This window comes from Chelmon rostratus, chromosome 19, assembly GCF_017976325.1.
Source record: "Chelmon rostratus isolate fCheRos1 chromosome 19, fCheRos1.pri, whole genome shotgun sequence".
NCBI lineage: Eukaryota > Metazoa > Chordata > Actinopteri > Chaetodontiformes > Chaetodontidae > Chelmon > Chelmon rostratus.
This window is the reverse complement of record NC_055676.1, coordinates 8,438,379-8,456,078: the sequence shown is the minus strand read 5'-3', so window position 1 is coordinate 8,456,078 and position 17,700 is coordinate 8,438,379. Positions and strand designations below refer to the sequence as shown.

The window sequence follows — 17,700 nt, the reverse complement described above, 5'->3', positions numbered from 1 at the left end:
CTCCCAACGTTCCCAGGAGTATAGGGAGATAAATATTTTGCAACACACCCATGCACTGTAGTTGGATATCAAGATCAGATGCACTTCTGAATATGATTTCAAAAGAACACAAGCATTCAGATTTGAGAAAAACATTATACTGGCACAAATGTGTGTCAAATGCGAAGGGGGAATTATTGGACTTTTTCCCATTACTTTCTTCATTACTGGTAATTTTGCACATTCAGTCAAATTTTGCTTGACACACTGTCATTACACAGCAACTTTCAAGCATTATCTAAAACGTTTCAGGGCTATCTGAACTCGTAGAGGACCAAACACATGATTTGAGTTGCCTTCCAAAGCAGCTCATACGAGTGTTTTCTGATCTGACGCCCATGTTTGTTGTCACAAATTACCAATTCAAAAACATCAGAGCTGTAATAATAGTATTATTGGTATGACTGATGTTAATGTTTCCTTTTTTTTTTTTTGAGAAGACAGTCTCAGAGGAACATGCAATACCAATTACTACTAATACTAATACAGTAATTACAAAACAACTTTTTGGTTTGCCAGGTTGTGGAAAATTTCTGAGTAACAGGAACATAAAGCAAATAATAATAAACAACATCATCTGTGCATTACAGACAGAGCATGAGTAGAGCTGTGGTTAGCCTAGCTTAGCATAAAGACAGGAAACACGGAAACGGCTGCCTGGCTCTCTCCAAAGTTCAAGAATATGACTATCAACACCTCTTACGATCACTATTATTAACACGTTGCCTCTTGTTTGCAAAATCTGTACATGAACAGAAGATCAGTTTTGAGGGGAGTTACGTGAAGGTAGTATCTCTTGACAAACACCAGTTTATCCATCCTGCAAGCACATCAACCGCAACATCTCCCGCTACAGCACTGGTTGCCAGACATAGTCATGAGCTGCAGGTTTGGTTTTGATCTCTGTACAGGCATGATGGCACCAAACCTGGCAACACGAGTTTAAGGAAGGCTTGCAGTCACTGCACCCTGCACAGACTTGATGCTAAGCTAAGCTAATCGCCTCCTGACTCCAGCTCCATGCTTAACGCACAGACATCACACTGATGTCAGTGTTCACATCTGACTCTAGGAAAGAAAACAAAAATGGATTTGCATCATTTTAGAGGATTATTAACATTTATAACTGTGATATTAGGGGATAAAAAGGATGAATCACTAAGTTTTTCACAACTTGGAAAACCAAGATTTGTTCCTGTTAATGGTTTATGACTTATCTATAAAGCACCAGTGCTGGTTGTCATTTTGCAGGCTTCGCCTCTGCAGTTTTGGCCAATCCTTGCTCACTGGCACTCTGTCGATCTCCGTCTCTCCTCATCCGCAAACACGCGTGCAGCTGCGCGCGCGCGCACGAGCCGCAGTCCAGACTCTCAGTCGCACAATTAACTTTTCACAACAGCAGCAATCATGAAGTCAGCCTCGCAATGTTTCCAGTTAATTAAACCTAAGGCGAGAACAGTGACGAGTGATTTAACAGCCGCTCTGCAGCGTGATTTACGCTTCAGCCAAACACAAAAACAAAATAAGAAAAAAAAAAAAAAAAACACGCAGCGTTTTCATTTAAAAGCCAAGTGACTGTTTCGCAGCTGGACGAAATATTTCTACATTAACTCTGTCAACCACCCAGTTTGCCTCTTTTTATTGCCCTTAAGCAGCTTATTAACACAGCACGGCCGACAGCATCATATAGGCTTTGTTCTGTGTGAGTTAGTGAAATATAGAAACACTCCATCCTTTTCCTGGCTGCATCATTCCATCAACTAGAAATCTTCCTGTACGGCACACATTGACCCAAAACTCAGCCTGGCACGTGTGGTGTCTCTGGAAACGCTGGCATCCCCACTAATAATTAAAAAGTCAAGCTTGTGCGGATTTGGATGAAGTTTGGTCTCACAGCAGGAGTTTGGTCTGACTGTATTGTATAGCAGCAGGAATGTATAAAGTGAACCACACGCAGGCCTCCGAGGCATGTTTTGGCCTCGGGGGGCACCCATTCGATCTTAACCTCTGTCTGTGTCTGTCTTTAAAAAACGCAGGTGGTGGTCCTCCGCGAGGCAATAAACCAGCAGCGACAGCAGACTGCCCACAGCCTAAACATTCCTCTGTAATAACTCCGGAATAAACAGGCTTTTCCCTGCACCTATTCCAGTCCACCTCTGTTTGTGTCTGCAGAGGGGAAAAAAATCACTCTGACCTCATTATATAAAAGCGGAATCTCCCATCGCAGCTTTTTGTAAAACACCTCCAATAGATGCTCCAGATTAAACAGACAAATGCTTTCAAATATTAAAATAGAATATTTGAGCTCAGTGTTTCTCCTCGAAGAACAAATCTGCCTGCAGCCAACGAGACAATTTTACTAAATGGTTTCCCATCAGATCATCCAGTTGGAGGGAATTTCCTCTTCCATCCACTGACATTATCTTCATAGATGCCAGCTGCTGATCTGCTCTATTTCTACATACATCACTTCAAAGACAAATCTCCAAATCAGATCAAACAGGAAACTAGAAGAAAATTTGGATCAGAAACACCCAAAGTTGTTTTTGGATGTTTTTTTTTTTTTAATTTATTTTATTATTTATTTATTTATTTATTTATTTTGGTTTGAACCCTGTTGGCCTGGATTTGCGTCTTTGTAGATGCGCCAGTGCTTCATGTACTGATTCCCAGGATTTTAAACTTTAAATCCCCCCCCTCTTGAACTTACTTCTCCCGCGCTCCTTCATGAAAGTAATAAGATCCTTGTAGTACTTGAAGTCGTCCTCGTACGGCTGGGCCTCCACCGTGATGTTCATCTCCTCCTTCAGGTTCAGGTAAATTCCCTCCGACAGAAAATAGTGCGGCCGGTCGTCCTGCCGCAGGTCGTGGAAGATCACCACGGCCCGGGACGTCCAGTTAAAGTGCGTGTGCAGGACGTTGGCGAAGTCCCCCAGTTTGGTGGTGGACGGCCCGCTGCGCACGATGGTCCGGTATTCGTCTCGCTTGTCGAAGCCGTACGCGGGTCCTCCGGCGGTGATCAGCGGGAGTTTCCAGTGGGACGCGAAACGCCCCACGGAGGCGAGCGGGTACACGCACCCGGGGCCGAAGAAAGCGTCCGGGCGGATGTAAAGCTTAGCGTCCACGGCCACCACCTGCGCTCGGCTCTCGGCGCATGACCCCGCGGCGGGGTCCTCGGTGCTGTAGTTCAGGATGTTGATGTAGCGACCGAGCAGCAGCCCGTGTTTACCGTGCAGGTCCTCGTGCGCCATGAGGATGGCCGGGAAGACGCGCGGCAGAGCCCACGGATACTTGTGGTGGTTGTCCGGGAGCATCACCGCCACGGTTATGTTACCTCTGCAGCCGGGGAGGAGGCAGCAGGACAGCGCCGCGAGCAGGCAGCATCCCAGCGCGCTTCTGCATCCCATGTCGCGTCCCAGCCGCTTGGAAGTCCCACCGAGGAAAGTACGGCCACGGGGAGCGCACCGTTTGGAGAGGAGACTCTGCCGGCTGTGGCACCCCGACACCAAACCATAAGTATCCGTCTTCCTCGCTCTCTGTTTCCCTCTCTCTCAAAAGTCAAACAAAGTCGGTAAAGGCGTCATCCCGTCACGCCAGTCCGGCTGTGCCATGCGTCTCCGCTGTGGAAAGCCTCGTTAAATGAAGTTCGCGTACTTCCCAAAGCGACTTTTCCGGCGCAGCGTGGCCCTCGCGCTGATAGTCTCTCCGAGAGTGATAACATCCATCCAGATGACTGCAACTTAAATCAGAGCAGCCCTCTGCTCGGCCCCCACACGTCACACACTGCAAGAAAAGTCCACCTCCATTAATCTGTTGACCACCAGGTTCGAAACGATTAATCCTTAATAATCCAGTGTTTCCAATAAAGTGATATGATATCGGTGCAGATCATATCTCTCAGGTATTTCTAATCAACGGAGGAATGTCGTTTATTCTACCTCCTTAAAGATCAGAGCAGATCCTGACTGACACTTCTAAAAACACACTCAGACAGCACTGCACGTGGCACAGAACAACAGTCAACGTGTGTACAAGTTGTTCATGTTTGAATGAAACAATCTGAAAAAGCAAAGGGCGACGGGCTGAATTACATGTTGAAATATTTGAAGGGCCTATTTTTTGCAGTGCATAAATAAACCTGAGAACGGCCGTGAGGCGCCCCCTGCTGGCTACAGTGCGCAGTGTCGGCCTGCTGCAGCCCCTACTGCAGAACTGCTGCTGAGAAACGGGATTATTTTCGGTCTCGACGCACGTGCAGCCTTTAATCAATTCAATGATTTTTGTTCAGCATGTGTCAGTTATTTCATATTTCTGTAACCGATTTTTTAATTGTCTGAGAGTTATAGTCAATAAGTGGCTGCCTGTTGATGGCGCTGTTTGTTGATTGATTGATTGATGTGATTGTCTTGGCAGCGCATCAGTCACAGTGACCGAACAGCTCCTCCTGCTGGTCTGTTCTTGAAATATGGCTCAAGTTACAGTTTTTCTTAGTCGCTTTGGGGCTTTTCTCAGATCAGAATGAAAAATCTCATAACTCTTACATCAACTTCCACAACATTTAGTTATTTGTGCACATCATAGTAGCAATTTCTCTTTCCTCTGAAGCAATTGCAAATGTTTTTGGACATGTTTCAGTTGCTTTCATACAATTATCTACTTTTTTAAACATCATTTGCTTACATCATGTCAGTCTAAATGAACTATGCTCATGGTTGCTGAATAGTCATTCCCAATAAAACTAATAATCTTCATTTTATTGCTTGAGTCATTACATACAAAATGAATTATCAAATTCTGTCAAGCTAATTTTCTACCTTTCTTTGTCATTTTTTCCTGGAAATGTCTCCTAAATTGAACAATTGCTCTGAAGTGAACGTCAGCTTTCACTCACATGGAGGTGTGTGAAGTATTAGGTGTAACCAATGACAAGCCACAGTCACTCAGGGATGAATCCCAGGAACCTTCACTTGACATAGTGTGTGCCATTTCTACAATTCTGTGACATAGAAATGGAAGGTCAGTGTCGTGGAAGAGGGGTGAGGATGCGGGGAGGAAGGGGAAGGGGACAAAACAGGGGAAGAGGGAGAAGAGGGCAGATACATAGGCAGATTCCTAATGAAATTAGGGCTACAGTTGTGGACCAATCACAATGGCTGAGGCTGGTCGGAGGGTGACACCAAATGTTGAAAGATCCACTGTGAATTCAATGATTCAAACATTTCGTAGGGAGAACAGGTGTCAGTAATCCAACATCTCATAATATTTTGTGTTTACTTTACATTGCTGTAATTTTACTCTGCACCACACAGGGACCACTCTCTAAAGCGTGTACTGGAGGTACCAAAGGTTGAAGGCGTGGAAGAAATTACATTGGACAGAGATCAACCACTGATGTCCCAAGACAACGCGGAGGGAATGCTACAATGTGTGCAGCCATCTCAGACAATAGCGTCCTCACCCATATCCCCCTTCTTGGTCCATATAATACACAACATCCGCTGACTTTTTTAGACACTCTTTACAGGGACATAGTCCCTGACAGTGAGAGGGGTGGAGGCCAACTCAACAAGTATGTTGTTGTGTGTCCGTTTTCACCACTCACATCTGGTCACAGTGGTTTGCAGCACATGACAGGATGCTGGTCGAATATCTCCCTCTCTACTCCCCATTCCTGAATCCGATAGAGGAGGTTTTCTCTGCCTGGAGGTGGAAGGTTTATGACGGGCGCCCACATGTGCAAATGGCCCTGCCAGCAGCCATGGATGCAGCATGTGACGACATCACAGCAGAGTCATGCAGAGGGTGGATTCGCCACTCCAGGAGATAGTTTCCTCGCTGCATTGTAAGGGACGATATCCGTTGTGATGTAGATGAAAATATATGGCCAGACAGACAGGAACGTCTGGATGTGCCAGGATGATTTACCTATGTTTATGTATTGCTGAAACAGTATCTCGACATGTCTTCAACTATGTCAGCTTAATCTGACGGGATTCAGAAAACACAATCCGGCTTCAGCATTAGTTTGGCAGGATTAATGGTGGATGGATGTTGGCACCATTCAGAGGCGTTATTTTAAAACCGCCGTGTTATTGGTCAAAACGCACACACGATTGCTTTGCTATATAATTCAGTCGTGAAGATTCATGTACTCATATAGCCTTTGATGCGATTAAGGCGGTCTATGATGAGTGGGTGGTGCGCTTCACCTGCAGTCTCCAGTCTGAGACAGCTGTGGTGCGCATTTACGCACGGACGCACAGCGCGGTCACTCCATCAGTAACTGAAATCCTCCGGCAGAATCTAACGATACCTGCCAGGCTCGTCAGAGATCACACTCAGATTCTGCGCTCCTCTCGTGGAAAAAAAACAGCGATCATCATCATCATCGGGAATCACGTGGTCCACCAGAGCTTCATTTGTATCGAAGCAGACCCCAAGCTCAAGTTTCTTCCGGTTGATCAAGATATTTGCCTCTGTTCCGTCAAGGGGCGAGTTTATAGTGATGGGCAGCGTATGACTAACTGAACTTCATGAAGGGAGTGACTGAAACACTGAACTCGTGCGTGTCGTAAAAAGGTCTGAAAGGATGCTTTTGAATGTGAAAGGACACAGCCTGCAGGGTCCAGTGACATGTAGCCAACGAAAACAGCGCCGTGCGTCCGGATGCTGCTTCTTCTGCCGTTAGACGTCAATGGTTGGTCGTTTCACAGCTTTGCAGGCGCGCCTCAGATGTCAGCAGCATACAGGGAAAAACACCCCATCAAAAGGAATAAATAACATGTTCAAATCTGAAATACACTTGGTGCTGCCCAAACATTGTATTTATCTTTTGTTTCAAGTGTTTCACCGCTAGACTTAAAATAATAACATCCTAAATTGTGCTTACTTTTAGTACACTGTAGTGTAGACCTACTATAATTATACTTAATGGATTTATAACATATCATTAGTACAACTTAAATACTTGTGATCTTGACTGTTATTTTGAAAGTTGTAATTACAGAGGACGTAATGAAGTGCATTTAAATGCACTTTTTGTTTGAATATACAAGATATATTTGTTTAATATACTTCAGAATTGTGTGAACTGAGGTCACATTTCCAGTATATATTAAGCATAAGAACAAGTGTGTTTCAATACAAGAAATTACTAATAAATAAGTGTTAAACAAGTATTTTCAGTGTCAGCTGAGCTGCACAAGAAGCTGGACAATGAAAAATTATTAAAGTAGTTCTATTTCCATTTCACTTTCTGGTTTTAATATAATATAATCAGCCCTAGACATGCACAGCAGCAGCAGCGATTTTAACATGTGCTTCTATACTTAATGAGCAAGAGGAGTATCAAGATCTAACTCCCACGAAATGAGAGTCAGGCTGTTTAAACTGCCACTGTGATGTTGCATAACAGAAGGGGTGCTAAAAGGTTTTTAATGCGGAGTTGTGATATCTATTTACAGGTAAAGAGGCCCGCTGAGGCTCATTACTCAACACACTGCATCAATGTTAAATAAAACACACACGCGCTTGTAGCTCTGGATGAATGATTTTATTTCCTCTTGTCAATAAAGCACACCAGGGGGTGACAGCGCTCAATGTGAGGAAGCAGTCACATAGATATCAGACACTTGTGTAGCCACATTTCATACAAACATACATTCCTTACTAATCCCTTCAGTTAAGAGAGATGACTGCTTCATTTAACGCTGATCCCAAAGACACACAGGAGACATTTCCTGCTCGACAACACCAACAAGATTGTCAGTTTTTACATTCTTAGTGTTCAGCTCCATTTTAGCCCTTCAAAAGCTTCAACAGAAATATAACTTGGATACAAGATTCTCATTAAAAATAATCCCTGCTGCAAACCAGCCTGACACACAGTTAATCAGATGTGTCCTGCTATTAAAATTGGCTCAAAAGTGAACAGAAAAAGTAAAATAAAGGCCAAAAAACAAGCAGGTTAATTGTTTGCATACACTTTATTTACCTTAGCGCTCTTTGTTAGCATGACTGAGTCAACAGCAGGGTTGTACTTTTAAAAGGAGTCTGTTGGTCCGCCGCTCACCCTTTGGCCTCAGATCTTCATTCTTCACTCCTTCAGCCAGCTCAGCAGCTGAGGTGTGTAATAGGTGATGATGATGTCAGCACCTGCACCACGGAGCACGGAGAAACTGTTAGCATCAAGTCAGATTACATCTCGAGCTGAACTGGATACTGACTCAGGGTGACGTAAATTTACGGTAACATATGTGGCAACAAAACAGTTTTATTGCTCTTTAACATACATAAATACCAATGAAATTAATGCAGCCACAGACACGTCCTTTAAAATGCACAAATGTGGTCCAAATAATTTCAATTTCTTTTGAGGAAATAATGAACGCATGCTGTGTGTGTCTGCAGGGTACACTAATTGACACAAACAGCACAGTGAAGGTACAGTGCGTCCACTCTAAGGCCCTCAGTATACTTTTCAGGCAGCACTTTTTGAATCGTCTCGGTGGAATTGGGGGATGTGCCTGACTATTTTTGTACATTTCCGAAATGGACAATCCAACAATCAGTGGCTGGCCAGGTGTATGGAGGTAGGATGGTAGGCAGGGTTTAGATTTATTTTTTGAACCTGGCTTTTTTCATTCAATTATTATTTTTTTAATATACAGGAAATGCAGAGAACAGATGTGACCTAGTTCTTTTCAAGCCTTCTCAGACCTTAAGACAAGTCATTCTAACATGGCATCTGCATTTTCAAACTAGAAGAGTGTGAACAGTAGAGTGCTGACTCCGCCAGGCTTACAGTCAAGATGGCCGCGAAGATAACAACAACAGGGATTTAGTCATCTGATATCGTGCCTAACTTTAGTAGATCACAACATACTGATTATGGGATTAATCTGCAGATGCTCCAGTTTTTTATGGATGTCAGTTTTTGAGTCACGGCAATGACTAAAATGTGGTCTGCAACAGACTACAAGAGCAGTTGTTAAGTCTAGTCCATTGCTGGAAAAGCTTTCTGCTACATAGTCCCTAGCGCAAACTGCAACTGCAAGAGGTTTTTCAGCATAGTCATAAATGTGCAAAACTAATATTAACCTGACGGATCCAGTAGTGTACGAGATTAGCCGGACACACACACGCGCATACATGCATGCACGCTGTGGAGATAGCAATCTGTGTCCACACCAGCGTTTTCAAGTTGTTTTTATAGCAATCTCCGTCCACACTGACACGTTAAATAAGAAAAACTGCTTAATCTCTTCTTCTACATCTTTTTCCATTTGACAGACAACAACACTGTGCATAAGTTCCATTTACCATTTTCTCCATCGTCTAAAATGCATTTAGGTGGTGGCTTAGTGTGGAGGGACAGGCAAACCAGGGAGAGTTAAGTTTTCAAATTAGTGCCGGACGTGGTTTTCGTTCATTTGTGGTCTGAGCGGTTACACCCCCCAGGCCCTCCTCTCACCTGCCCTACGAAAGGCAGTCATGGCCTCCATCACGGCAGCCCGCAGGTCGAAGGCTCCAGCCTGCGCTCCATGCCACATCATTGCATACTCTCCAGACACGTTGTACACCGCCAGAGGGTGAGTAGGGAACTGACGAGACACACGAGGGGAAGAAAGTTAATCTCTATGTCAACAGTTCCTCCAAAAGGCATGGCGTTTCAGTTTTGGCAAAACATACTTCAAGGATTTTGTCAACCTAGCATGTTTCCCAAAATGTGTCGTTTCAGCTTTGTTTTTCATTGACCTAAATTGATTTAGTTACAGACCTTGTCCTTGACTTCTCTCATGATGTCCAGATAAGGCAGACCCGGTTTCACCATCACCATATCAGCTCCTTCTCTCACGTCTCGCTCCTGCAGCACAGAACAACGCTGACATCTCCCCCAGCTGCAACCACATGCAGTGATACAGTAACCCAAACGCACACGCGCCATTCAACTTACCACAGCTCGAATGGCGAGTCCTCTCGCTCCAGGAGGCAGCTGATAGCAGCGTCTGTCCCCGAACGCAGGTTTGGACTGTGCAGCATCTCTGTAAACACACACACACACAGCAGGGAGCTTCAGTCTTTACTCCCATCAGTGAATACTGGATTATCTGTTAACACTTGATTGTGGAGCGTTTACTAACCTGAAAGGACCATAATAACAAGAGGCAAACTTTGCACTGTAGCTCAGCACTGAAGCCTGGAGGAGTAAAGAGAAAACTTGTTAGGAACGTCTTGTCACATTTACATCCTTAATCCAGTAATGCATATTCCTCTGTGTCATAGAGTTCTATTGTTGTCTGGAGTTTATTAAAACCATGTTCATGAGCCTTGCTGTTGCACTGGGTGACATGCTCCACTGTACACACTGTAGTCTATTTTGACTCAGTCTCACAAACTCAATACTCACTAAAGCACTAAATGTGTATGAATTCGCCAGTGAAAATAGTCCCCAACAAATGCCCTATTCAATCTTGTGAAAGAATAAAGTGAGCAAAGCCCTTAATCACTTCCTTTGAGATACAGTAAGCTTGACTTTATAGTTCTTCAAACTGAAGGGATTTTCAGTCCTTTACCTTGTTTCCCAAACCATTAGATACCAGGGCTTGCTTTATGGCTCTGACTCTTCCATCCATCATATCAGAGGGAGCGATGATGTGACAGCCTGCAGAACAACACACGACCGTGACAACAGGGTTAGGAACGCAACAATATAATGTCAGTAACTGTTGGGTGACATCAGCTTTAAAAAGCTACATCAGTTTGGCTTTAACATTGTTCTTGGGGTTTATTTCATTACTAACAGAATGTCTGAAAAGCTTGATCTTCACTGGTGAATGAAAATAGTGACGATAAAGGCTCGATAAATTTATTATTATTAAAAAAATGGTGCATTTAACTTTGACAGACTGTTAAAATCAAAAGGAGAGTCTCACTGAGAAGAAGGAAGGGTAGTGCTTATTGCTTAATGTTTGTTTTCCAAAAATAGAAATAACAAGAAAATAATAATAATAATAAAAACAAGAAACAAGATTTACCAGCTTGAGCGTAGGCCAGCGCCACTTCTGCCAAGCGCAGGCAGCTGGCATCATTGTTCAGAGTACCGTCATCGTTCAGGATACCTGCACGAAGAGTAACAGAGAAACATTTGTAATACAATCCAAACATGTGCTGCAAGTCATTGCTGTCCTTTGCTCTTTAATTGAAAGCAACAGAAGGTGAATGGTCAGAGGAGACACTGACCACAGTGTCCATGTGATGTGTAGGGACACAAACAGACGTCGCACGCCACCAGCAGCTCCGGGAACAAAGACCTGATCTTCTTCACTGCCAGTATAGCCGGCGTGTCGTCTGTGTCGGCGCCTGAACCCCTGTCATCCTGAGGGGGAAATACAAAGATCACAGTGTGTTTGAGCGTAAAAAAAACAGCTGACTGCCACTAAAAACATCTCATTCCAAAACTACGTGCATCAGTCTGCTGAGATGACAGCCTCCACTCTTATACATGACCAAAAGTCCACAGGCTTTCAGTGAATTAGAATGCTGCTCCTTTGCAAACTTACCGGAGAAACTGACATATGGAAAAACTAGCTAGATATATAGATATATGCAAAAATAAAGGCAAACACAAACAAACAAACAGCCCTGCTACTTTTTACTGTTTCAGAGAGGCTAACATATCTTTTTCCCCTCTCTTTTAGTTGCTACATACCTTTTGTATTTTTGCCGGAACACCAAAAATCAGCACACATTTCAAGCCATTCTCCACAAGGGGCCCCAACATGCCCTCCAGCTTGTTCACCCCATATCTATGGATGAGAAAACATAAAATATGAATGTAACATGAAAACGCAAAAAAGCCTTTCAGGGAAGGCATGAAATGATGCTCAAGTTTTAGTCAAGAAAGAAGTAACTAAAAAGATCTAATAAAACACATGTTATTAGAAATGCTGACACAAAAGGTCACAATTCATAAAGGAACTTGGGTGCAGCTCAGTCCCAGTGTTTTGTAATTGAGAGGTTTCATTTGGGGTTTTTGTGTGAGGGATAATGATCCAACGGATTCTCTTCTTATCTTGGTTCAGGTCCAGTGTTTGGCTCGGGGTCCACCCTGCCTGACTGCTTTTATCTGAAGACAACACCCTCAGTGGATATACAGCCGCAGTGTGACACAGTGTTGTGTGATTTCTGTTTCAAAGCACACTTAAATTCCCACAGTGCAATGCAAAATTTGCTTTCCCTTTTCTGAGCAGAAACAAGTTCTGTAAATTGCTGAGAAAGACAGGGGCTTTGTTTGTAAAGATTTAAAGCTGGCAGTCTGCAGTTATGGAATGGCTATGACAGGATATATTGCTATGACTCTTACCTGGCCTGGCCTGGCAGGCTGCCGATGGGCTCCACTGCATCTGCACTGTCTCTGTAGGAGAGAGGGACATGGAACCAAGACTGAGAACAAGCTAATTGAAGATTACATCAAAAATATTGTCCTACACTCCAGTTGTTGTGACGAACTCCGATGATCTGATCTCTGACTTCAGTCATTCAAACTGCTGTAAACTTGTTTTTTGTCCTTTTATGTGATTTTAACTTGGATACATTTGCAGGAAACAGAGAAAGTGCATTTACGTGATGAAGATCGGGTAGATGAGATTGTCAGGTCTTAAATCGGTGATGCAGGTCTGCCAGTATCGGAGTGTCGGGTGGAAATAGCCGCTGTGGAGGATCGACTCCGCTGGTGTCTGCATCTTTACCCTGAGATAGAGAGGAAAAATAACGCTTTCACATTCTTGTGCTTCATCTCAGCCGTGAAAAGTGACCAAGCATGCGTGACGCTACACCTCTAGCTTTGGCTTTGCAGAGTAAGCTGGCTGCAGGTTTTCAAACTCGATTAAATGAGAATAATGGACAACGTTTTTCTCCATGTGCATGCACTCTCTGAGCACCCCTGACATGCAAGGGACCATGAGCCCCAGCTACAATTCAAAATCGCCATTAACTGACTTGTGATGATATGATTTTATCATGTTATGATTTTACAAACATTTGTTGTCCAAACTAATTATTCATTTTTTCCCCTTTTTCTTTACACAAAAGAAGAATTTGATCCCATGTAAAGCATAGCGGTGGAGCAAAATACATTGAAAAAATAAATAAATTACAAATACATTTGATTATATTATGTATGATATTTGTTTAAAATAAGTTAATCACATGAACAATACCAAACATAAATGTTGCTTTTGGAAGCACTGTTGGCGGAGAGCTATTTTCATCATCAGTCACTTTGCAGGTCAAAATTGAAAACACCATACAGTCACCATTTATATTTAACACTTCAAGACATTACGGAAGACACAACAGTAGGCTAAGTAATGCACAACATCACATTACTTTTACCATACTGTGATGTTTGGATATGCAACGTTAACATCATGTTAGCATTGGAGCTTACCTTCGATACAACAAGATAATTTCCATAAACGTTATGAACACGGATGTAAAGAAAGTCACAGCTGTAAATTTCAAACTGCAACTTTAAGACGAGTCATTTCTGCTGCGTGCAGTCAATTTAATTCGACATAGCTTTAAAGACATTACGAATGACCGTTGTATTTGCCTTTTAACAGCATATATGAGGCTTTTTTTTTACATTTTCACCGCCAGTTTGCTCATATGCAATTGAACCAGAGCAGATTAGGTTGACGTTTCTATTACAGCTACATGTCATTTTGTCACCTTGTCTGGGAAAATACCTTCGTAGTAAGTATGTAACGAATGTGGACACTTATGACCACAAGTCGCAACAATTAATGCCATAATTATCTGAGAGTACAATCCAAGAAAATGAATAAAACCTGCATACAGACAAAATTCAGCCAGTGTAGCTACCTGTCCGGAGGAGAGTTACCGTCTTCTCCACACGTTCAGTCTTTCAATGGGCACTTGGTACTTCTTTGAGTTTGACCGAAGGTTCGCGGGCGAATGCGCACTACTGCCACCTACAGACTGGAGTCTTGTCAGCAAGAAGTCGGAACTATTTAACGAACCACCCACATGGATAATTGTTTTTTAATCTATAAATAACAAAAACATATTTAGGTCGATATGGCTTCACATGTGGAACTGCTGGATCACAAACGGAGTTCAAATATATATACGTTTTACGAACCAACCAAAATTGAATATTTTCGGCCACCGTACAATCTAGATTTACTCTTCTCGCGATATTTGTCAGAAAGCGAGAAAAAAGCTGAAGCTGCGATGCTAACGGCTTGTTAGCTTTCTGTACTAATAGTTTCGCATCCAGCTAGATGGAGGGGAAAACTGCTGACTATTATTAAGGTAGAGAAATGTGTGGTCCCAATATAATTCACTTTTTATGTGTCTGTATGTACGTCGTGATAATTAGATGGGTGGTATCATCTCTGACTGTGTAGTTAGCTTGCATTGTAGTACAAGGATCACGGCTACAGTCTGCATCATCGTTGTAATTGTGACTTGACTTGACCTGTAACGTTAATATTACACTGTGTGTCAATCTACCAGTATCACTTGGTATGTAACGGAAGCTAATCAGGCAAAATATTAAACTGACAGCGTGATGAAATGATGCCGAAATATAGCTGAAATCACAGCCTATTCTCACTAGCTGTTACCCAGTTTGTTGAGATCTGATTGGGGCCCTATCTTATCTAAGTTACAGACAGTATGTGGGTGTATGCGTAGTTGTGTTCTTCTTTGTTCTGTCAGATGTAGCACACTGTATCATGTTTTCTAATGTTATGTTTTCTTCATCATACATAGGGAGAGTTTTTCGTAGCGGCTGAGACTGGGTGTACTTCCTGCAGTCACCTCCTCATCATACTCCTCACGGTGGATTTGAAGATGTAGCCAAGGGGGAAGTGGGTCATCTCTGAATTACCATTCCTGCCCAGGCACAATCAGTGACTTCCCACCACCACCCTCAATCTGGAGCACTTTGACCCCTGATCAGGGCTGCCCAGTGCGCGACTCGGCCGTCCTCAGTCAGTCCGTCCCTGGTTGAAGACCCTGCTGTCCACAGCTATGCTGTTCTCTTTGAGGGAACTGGTCCAGTGGCTGGGCTTTGCCACCTTTGAACTCTTCCTCCACCTGCTGGCTTTGCTGGTCTTCAGCATGCTGGTTGCTCTGCGAGCTGATATGTTCACCCCCACACTCAGCTGGTGGCTGGTGTTCGTCCCGCTGTTTGCTGCCGACGGCCTCAGCACCTACTTCACGGCCATCGTGTCCATCCGTCTTTACCAGGAGAATGAGAAGCGTCTTGCGGTGCTGCGGCTCCTCTGGGTGCTGACAGTGCTCAGCCTGAAGCTGGTGTGCGAGGTGCTGCTGTGTCAGAAGCTGGCGGAGCAGGAGCAAGCCAGAGACCTGTGGTTTGGCCTGATTGTCTCACCGCTGTTTATCCTGCTGCAGCTGCTCATGATACGAGCATGCCGTGTCAACTGAAGAGAGGCAGTTAGTGGTCATGCTTTTACATCACTGACAACACAGAAACGCCATTAGAGATTTAAAGCATAACAATGGTGTAATTTTTCTTTTGGCTCCTTGCCACTTTTTTTTTTATAAAAAAAGCAATTCTGAGATTTTCATGCACATGTTCCAGGTCCCACCAGAATCCAGCTGTCTATCATTTGCTTCAAAGGGAACACACGTTTTCAGTGCTCACTTATGTTGCAAAAGAGTTTTTTTTTTTTTTTTAAAGAAGCAGGTAATCTACTCTATGTGTTTCTTAATTCTAAAATACACCATACAGCCAAAAGTATGTAGACACTCCTGTCCATATACATTCATGTACGTTAAGTCCAGGGCTATTTGACTTCTTGGTTCCAGTGAAGGGAAAGTTTTACTGCTGCAGCAAACGGTGATATTTTAGTTAAGATTGTGCTTCTACCTTTGTGGCAACAGTTTGGGGAAGGCATTTTCCTGTTTCAATGCAACAAAGCTTCATTGCAAACAGTCTGGTCCATAAAGAAATGGTTTTCCCTGTTTGTGTGAAAGAGCTTGACTTGCCTGCACAGAGCTCTGACCTGAGACTTATCCAACACCTTTGGTGGGAACTGGAACACCTGTGTGCCAGACCTTATCCCCCAGAATCAGTGTTGGACCTCACTGATGCTCTTGGGTCCAAATGGCAGCAAATTCCTGCTGCCAGGTTCCAAAATCTGGTGAGAAGCCTGAAATCAGAAGAGTGGAGGCTGTTACAGAAACTCCCATTGTTTTGGAATGAGAACAGTCACAAAAGAATAACAGTGTGACCACATACTTTTGGCCATGTAGTGGAAACATACTTAATGGTACTGATTGCTACAGTGAACCTTTAGCTGATACTGAAGTCTGAATGGAAGTAGATTATAACGGAATACTAATGAATTAATAGCCCCAATTTTTCTGAGCCTCCTTACCACCAGGATGGATCATGGCTGTAAGTTTTTATCATATTCTAGGAATACATAGAGTTAGAGCAGTAAAAATGTATTTGGGACATGGTGCCTTTACATAGTGCAATCAATGGCAGAGAATGAGCCAAGAAGAAAATTTATACCAGAATTATGTTTTAATGCACATCTGCACACAGCACGTGTAATAAAATGGTGAAACCAAAAGGCTGGAATGCCCAAGGCACGTTTTTGGGCAACTGTCATAGGTAATAGAGCTCAAGGAGTTGCTGCAGATGTTTCGCTTTTTTCCCCAAGAGGAAGCACAATTTGGTTAGGTTTATTATCTTGTGTCACTCTTTGTTGTCTGTTGCTGGGACTGTTCACACAATTCCCCCTCCCCAAGTTGCCCGGCTTGTCAATTCCATTGGTGAGAATGAACAGTAAGAAGCTGGTTCTGAAACTTGTCAGCTCATAGCCTCATCCCAATGTAGAAGAACTGAATGTGATTTCTACAAGCAGTCAATTGTGTGCACACGTCTTCCCTAAATATTGCTGTTTATTTGTACAATATGTAATGTATTAAATCTGTGTTAAACCATGTGTATGTGCTGCATGTATTTAAGGCCTCATTTTCAGGTAATTCCTGATGTGAAATTCTGTGTAATATGTATATGTTGGTTTTTGGAAAGAAATTCACCAAATTTTATTTATGTTCTTATCTTCTTGTAATGGCATCTTTGTTGTCATGTGTATATACATGTAAATAAACCATCAACATTTAACCAGTGGTGTCAAATGAACATTAAAGTTAGGTAGTGTGTCTCGAGTGGTACAGATGTCCTGGTGTCTCTGGCCGCAGGGAGGCGCCACTGGCCTTTCATATGGGCGTGGTAAACCACAACATAAACGACTATAGCATGTATGTTTTCGCACGTTTTTTAATTTACAAATCAGTCACCAGTTACAAAATCCCATTTTCTAATAATGTTCTAGTAATGTTTCCTGCCTCTTTTTTATTTACAGTAAATTCAGCACGGTGGGGAAAATCAGTTTACAGATGTCCTCAGTGGTCGTGAGACCAGTTGTGCTTTTATTTCTTTCAAACTGAGGAGCAGACACATTTTGTCCAAATTCTGTTGTGTGTTTGATCATGTTCTACCTCTGTTCTCTTTAGCCTTGCTCTTCTTAATTGTGGTCAGGTGATAAATGTTTGATGAGGTACAGTAATCTCCTGTAGTACCCAATAATA

General features: G+C 43.0%; 3 protein-coding genes across 3 annotated transcripts in view; 1 reads left to right on the top strand and 2 right to left on the bottom strand.

Annotated features, from left to right (window-relative positions):
- Positions 1 to 3,736, bottom strand: part of LOC121622940 (atrial natriuretic peptide receptor 2) — a 56,108-nt gene extending 52,372 nt beyond the window's left edge. Inside the window, exon 1 of the mRNA XM_041960020.1 lies at positions 2,750 to 3,736. Coding sequence (XP_041815954.1) covers positions 2,750 to 3,446 — 697 coding nt within the window. The 5' untranslated portion in view covers positions 3,447 to 3,736. The remainder of the gene's footprint in view (positions 1 to 2,749) is intronic.
- Positions 3,737 to 7,581: 3,845 nt separating this feature from the next.
- On the bottom strand, positions 7,582 to 13,983 carry alad (aminolevulinate dehydratase). The gene is made up of 12 exons (XM_041960329.1): positions 13,927 to 13,983; positions 12,664 to 12,789; positions 12,404 to 12,454; positions 11,750 to 11,846; positions 11,281 to 11,416; positions 11,076 to 11,159; positions 10,614 to 10,702; positions 10,182 to 10,237; positions 9,995 to 10,082; positions 9,818 to 9,904; positions 9,512 to 9,641; positions 7,582 to 8,193 (listed from the first exon to the last, which is right to left on the bottom strand). Exons 2-12 carry the CDS (start codon positions 12,780 to 12,782, stop codon positions 8,135 to 8,137), a joined length of 996 nt encoding a protein of 331 aa, XP_041816263.1. The 5' UTR covers positions 12,783 to 12,789; positions 13,927 to 13,983; the 3' UTR covers positions 7,582 to 8,134.
- A 271-nt stretch (positions 13,984 to 14,254) lies between these two features.
- On the top strand, positions 14,255 to 17,273 carry tmem203 (transmembrane protein 203). The gene is made up of 2 exons (XM_041960547.1): positions 14,255 to 14,379; positions 14,842 to 17,273. Exon 2 carries the CDS (start codon positions 15,103 to 15,105, stop codon positions 15,517 to 15,519), a length of 417 nt encoding a protein of 138 aa, XP_041816481.1. The 5' UTR covers positions 14,255 to 14,379; positions 14,842 to 15,102; the 3' UTR covers positions 15,520 to 17,273.
- The last annotated feature ends 427 nt before the right edge of the window (positions 17,274 to 17,700 follow it).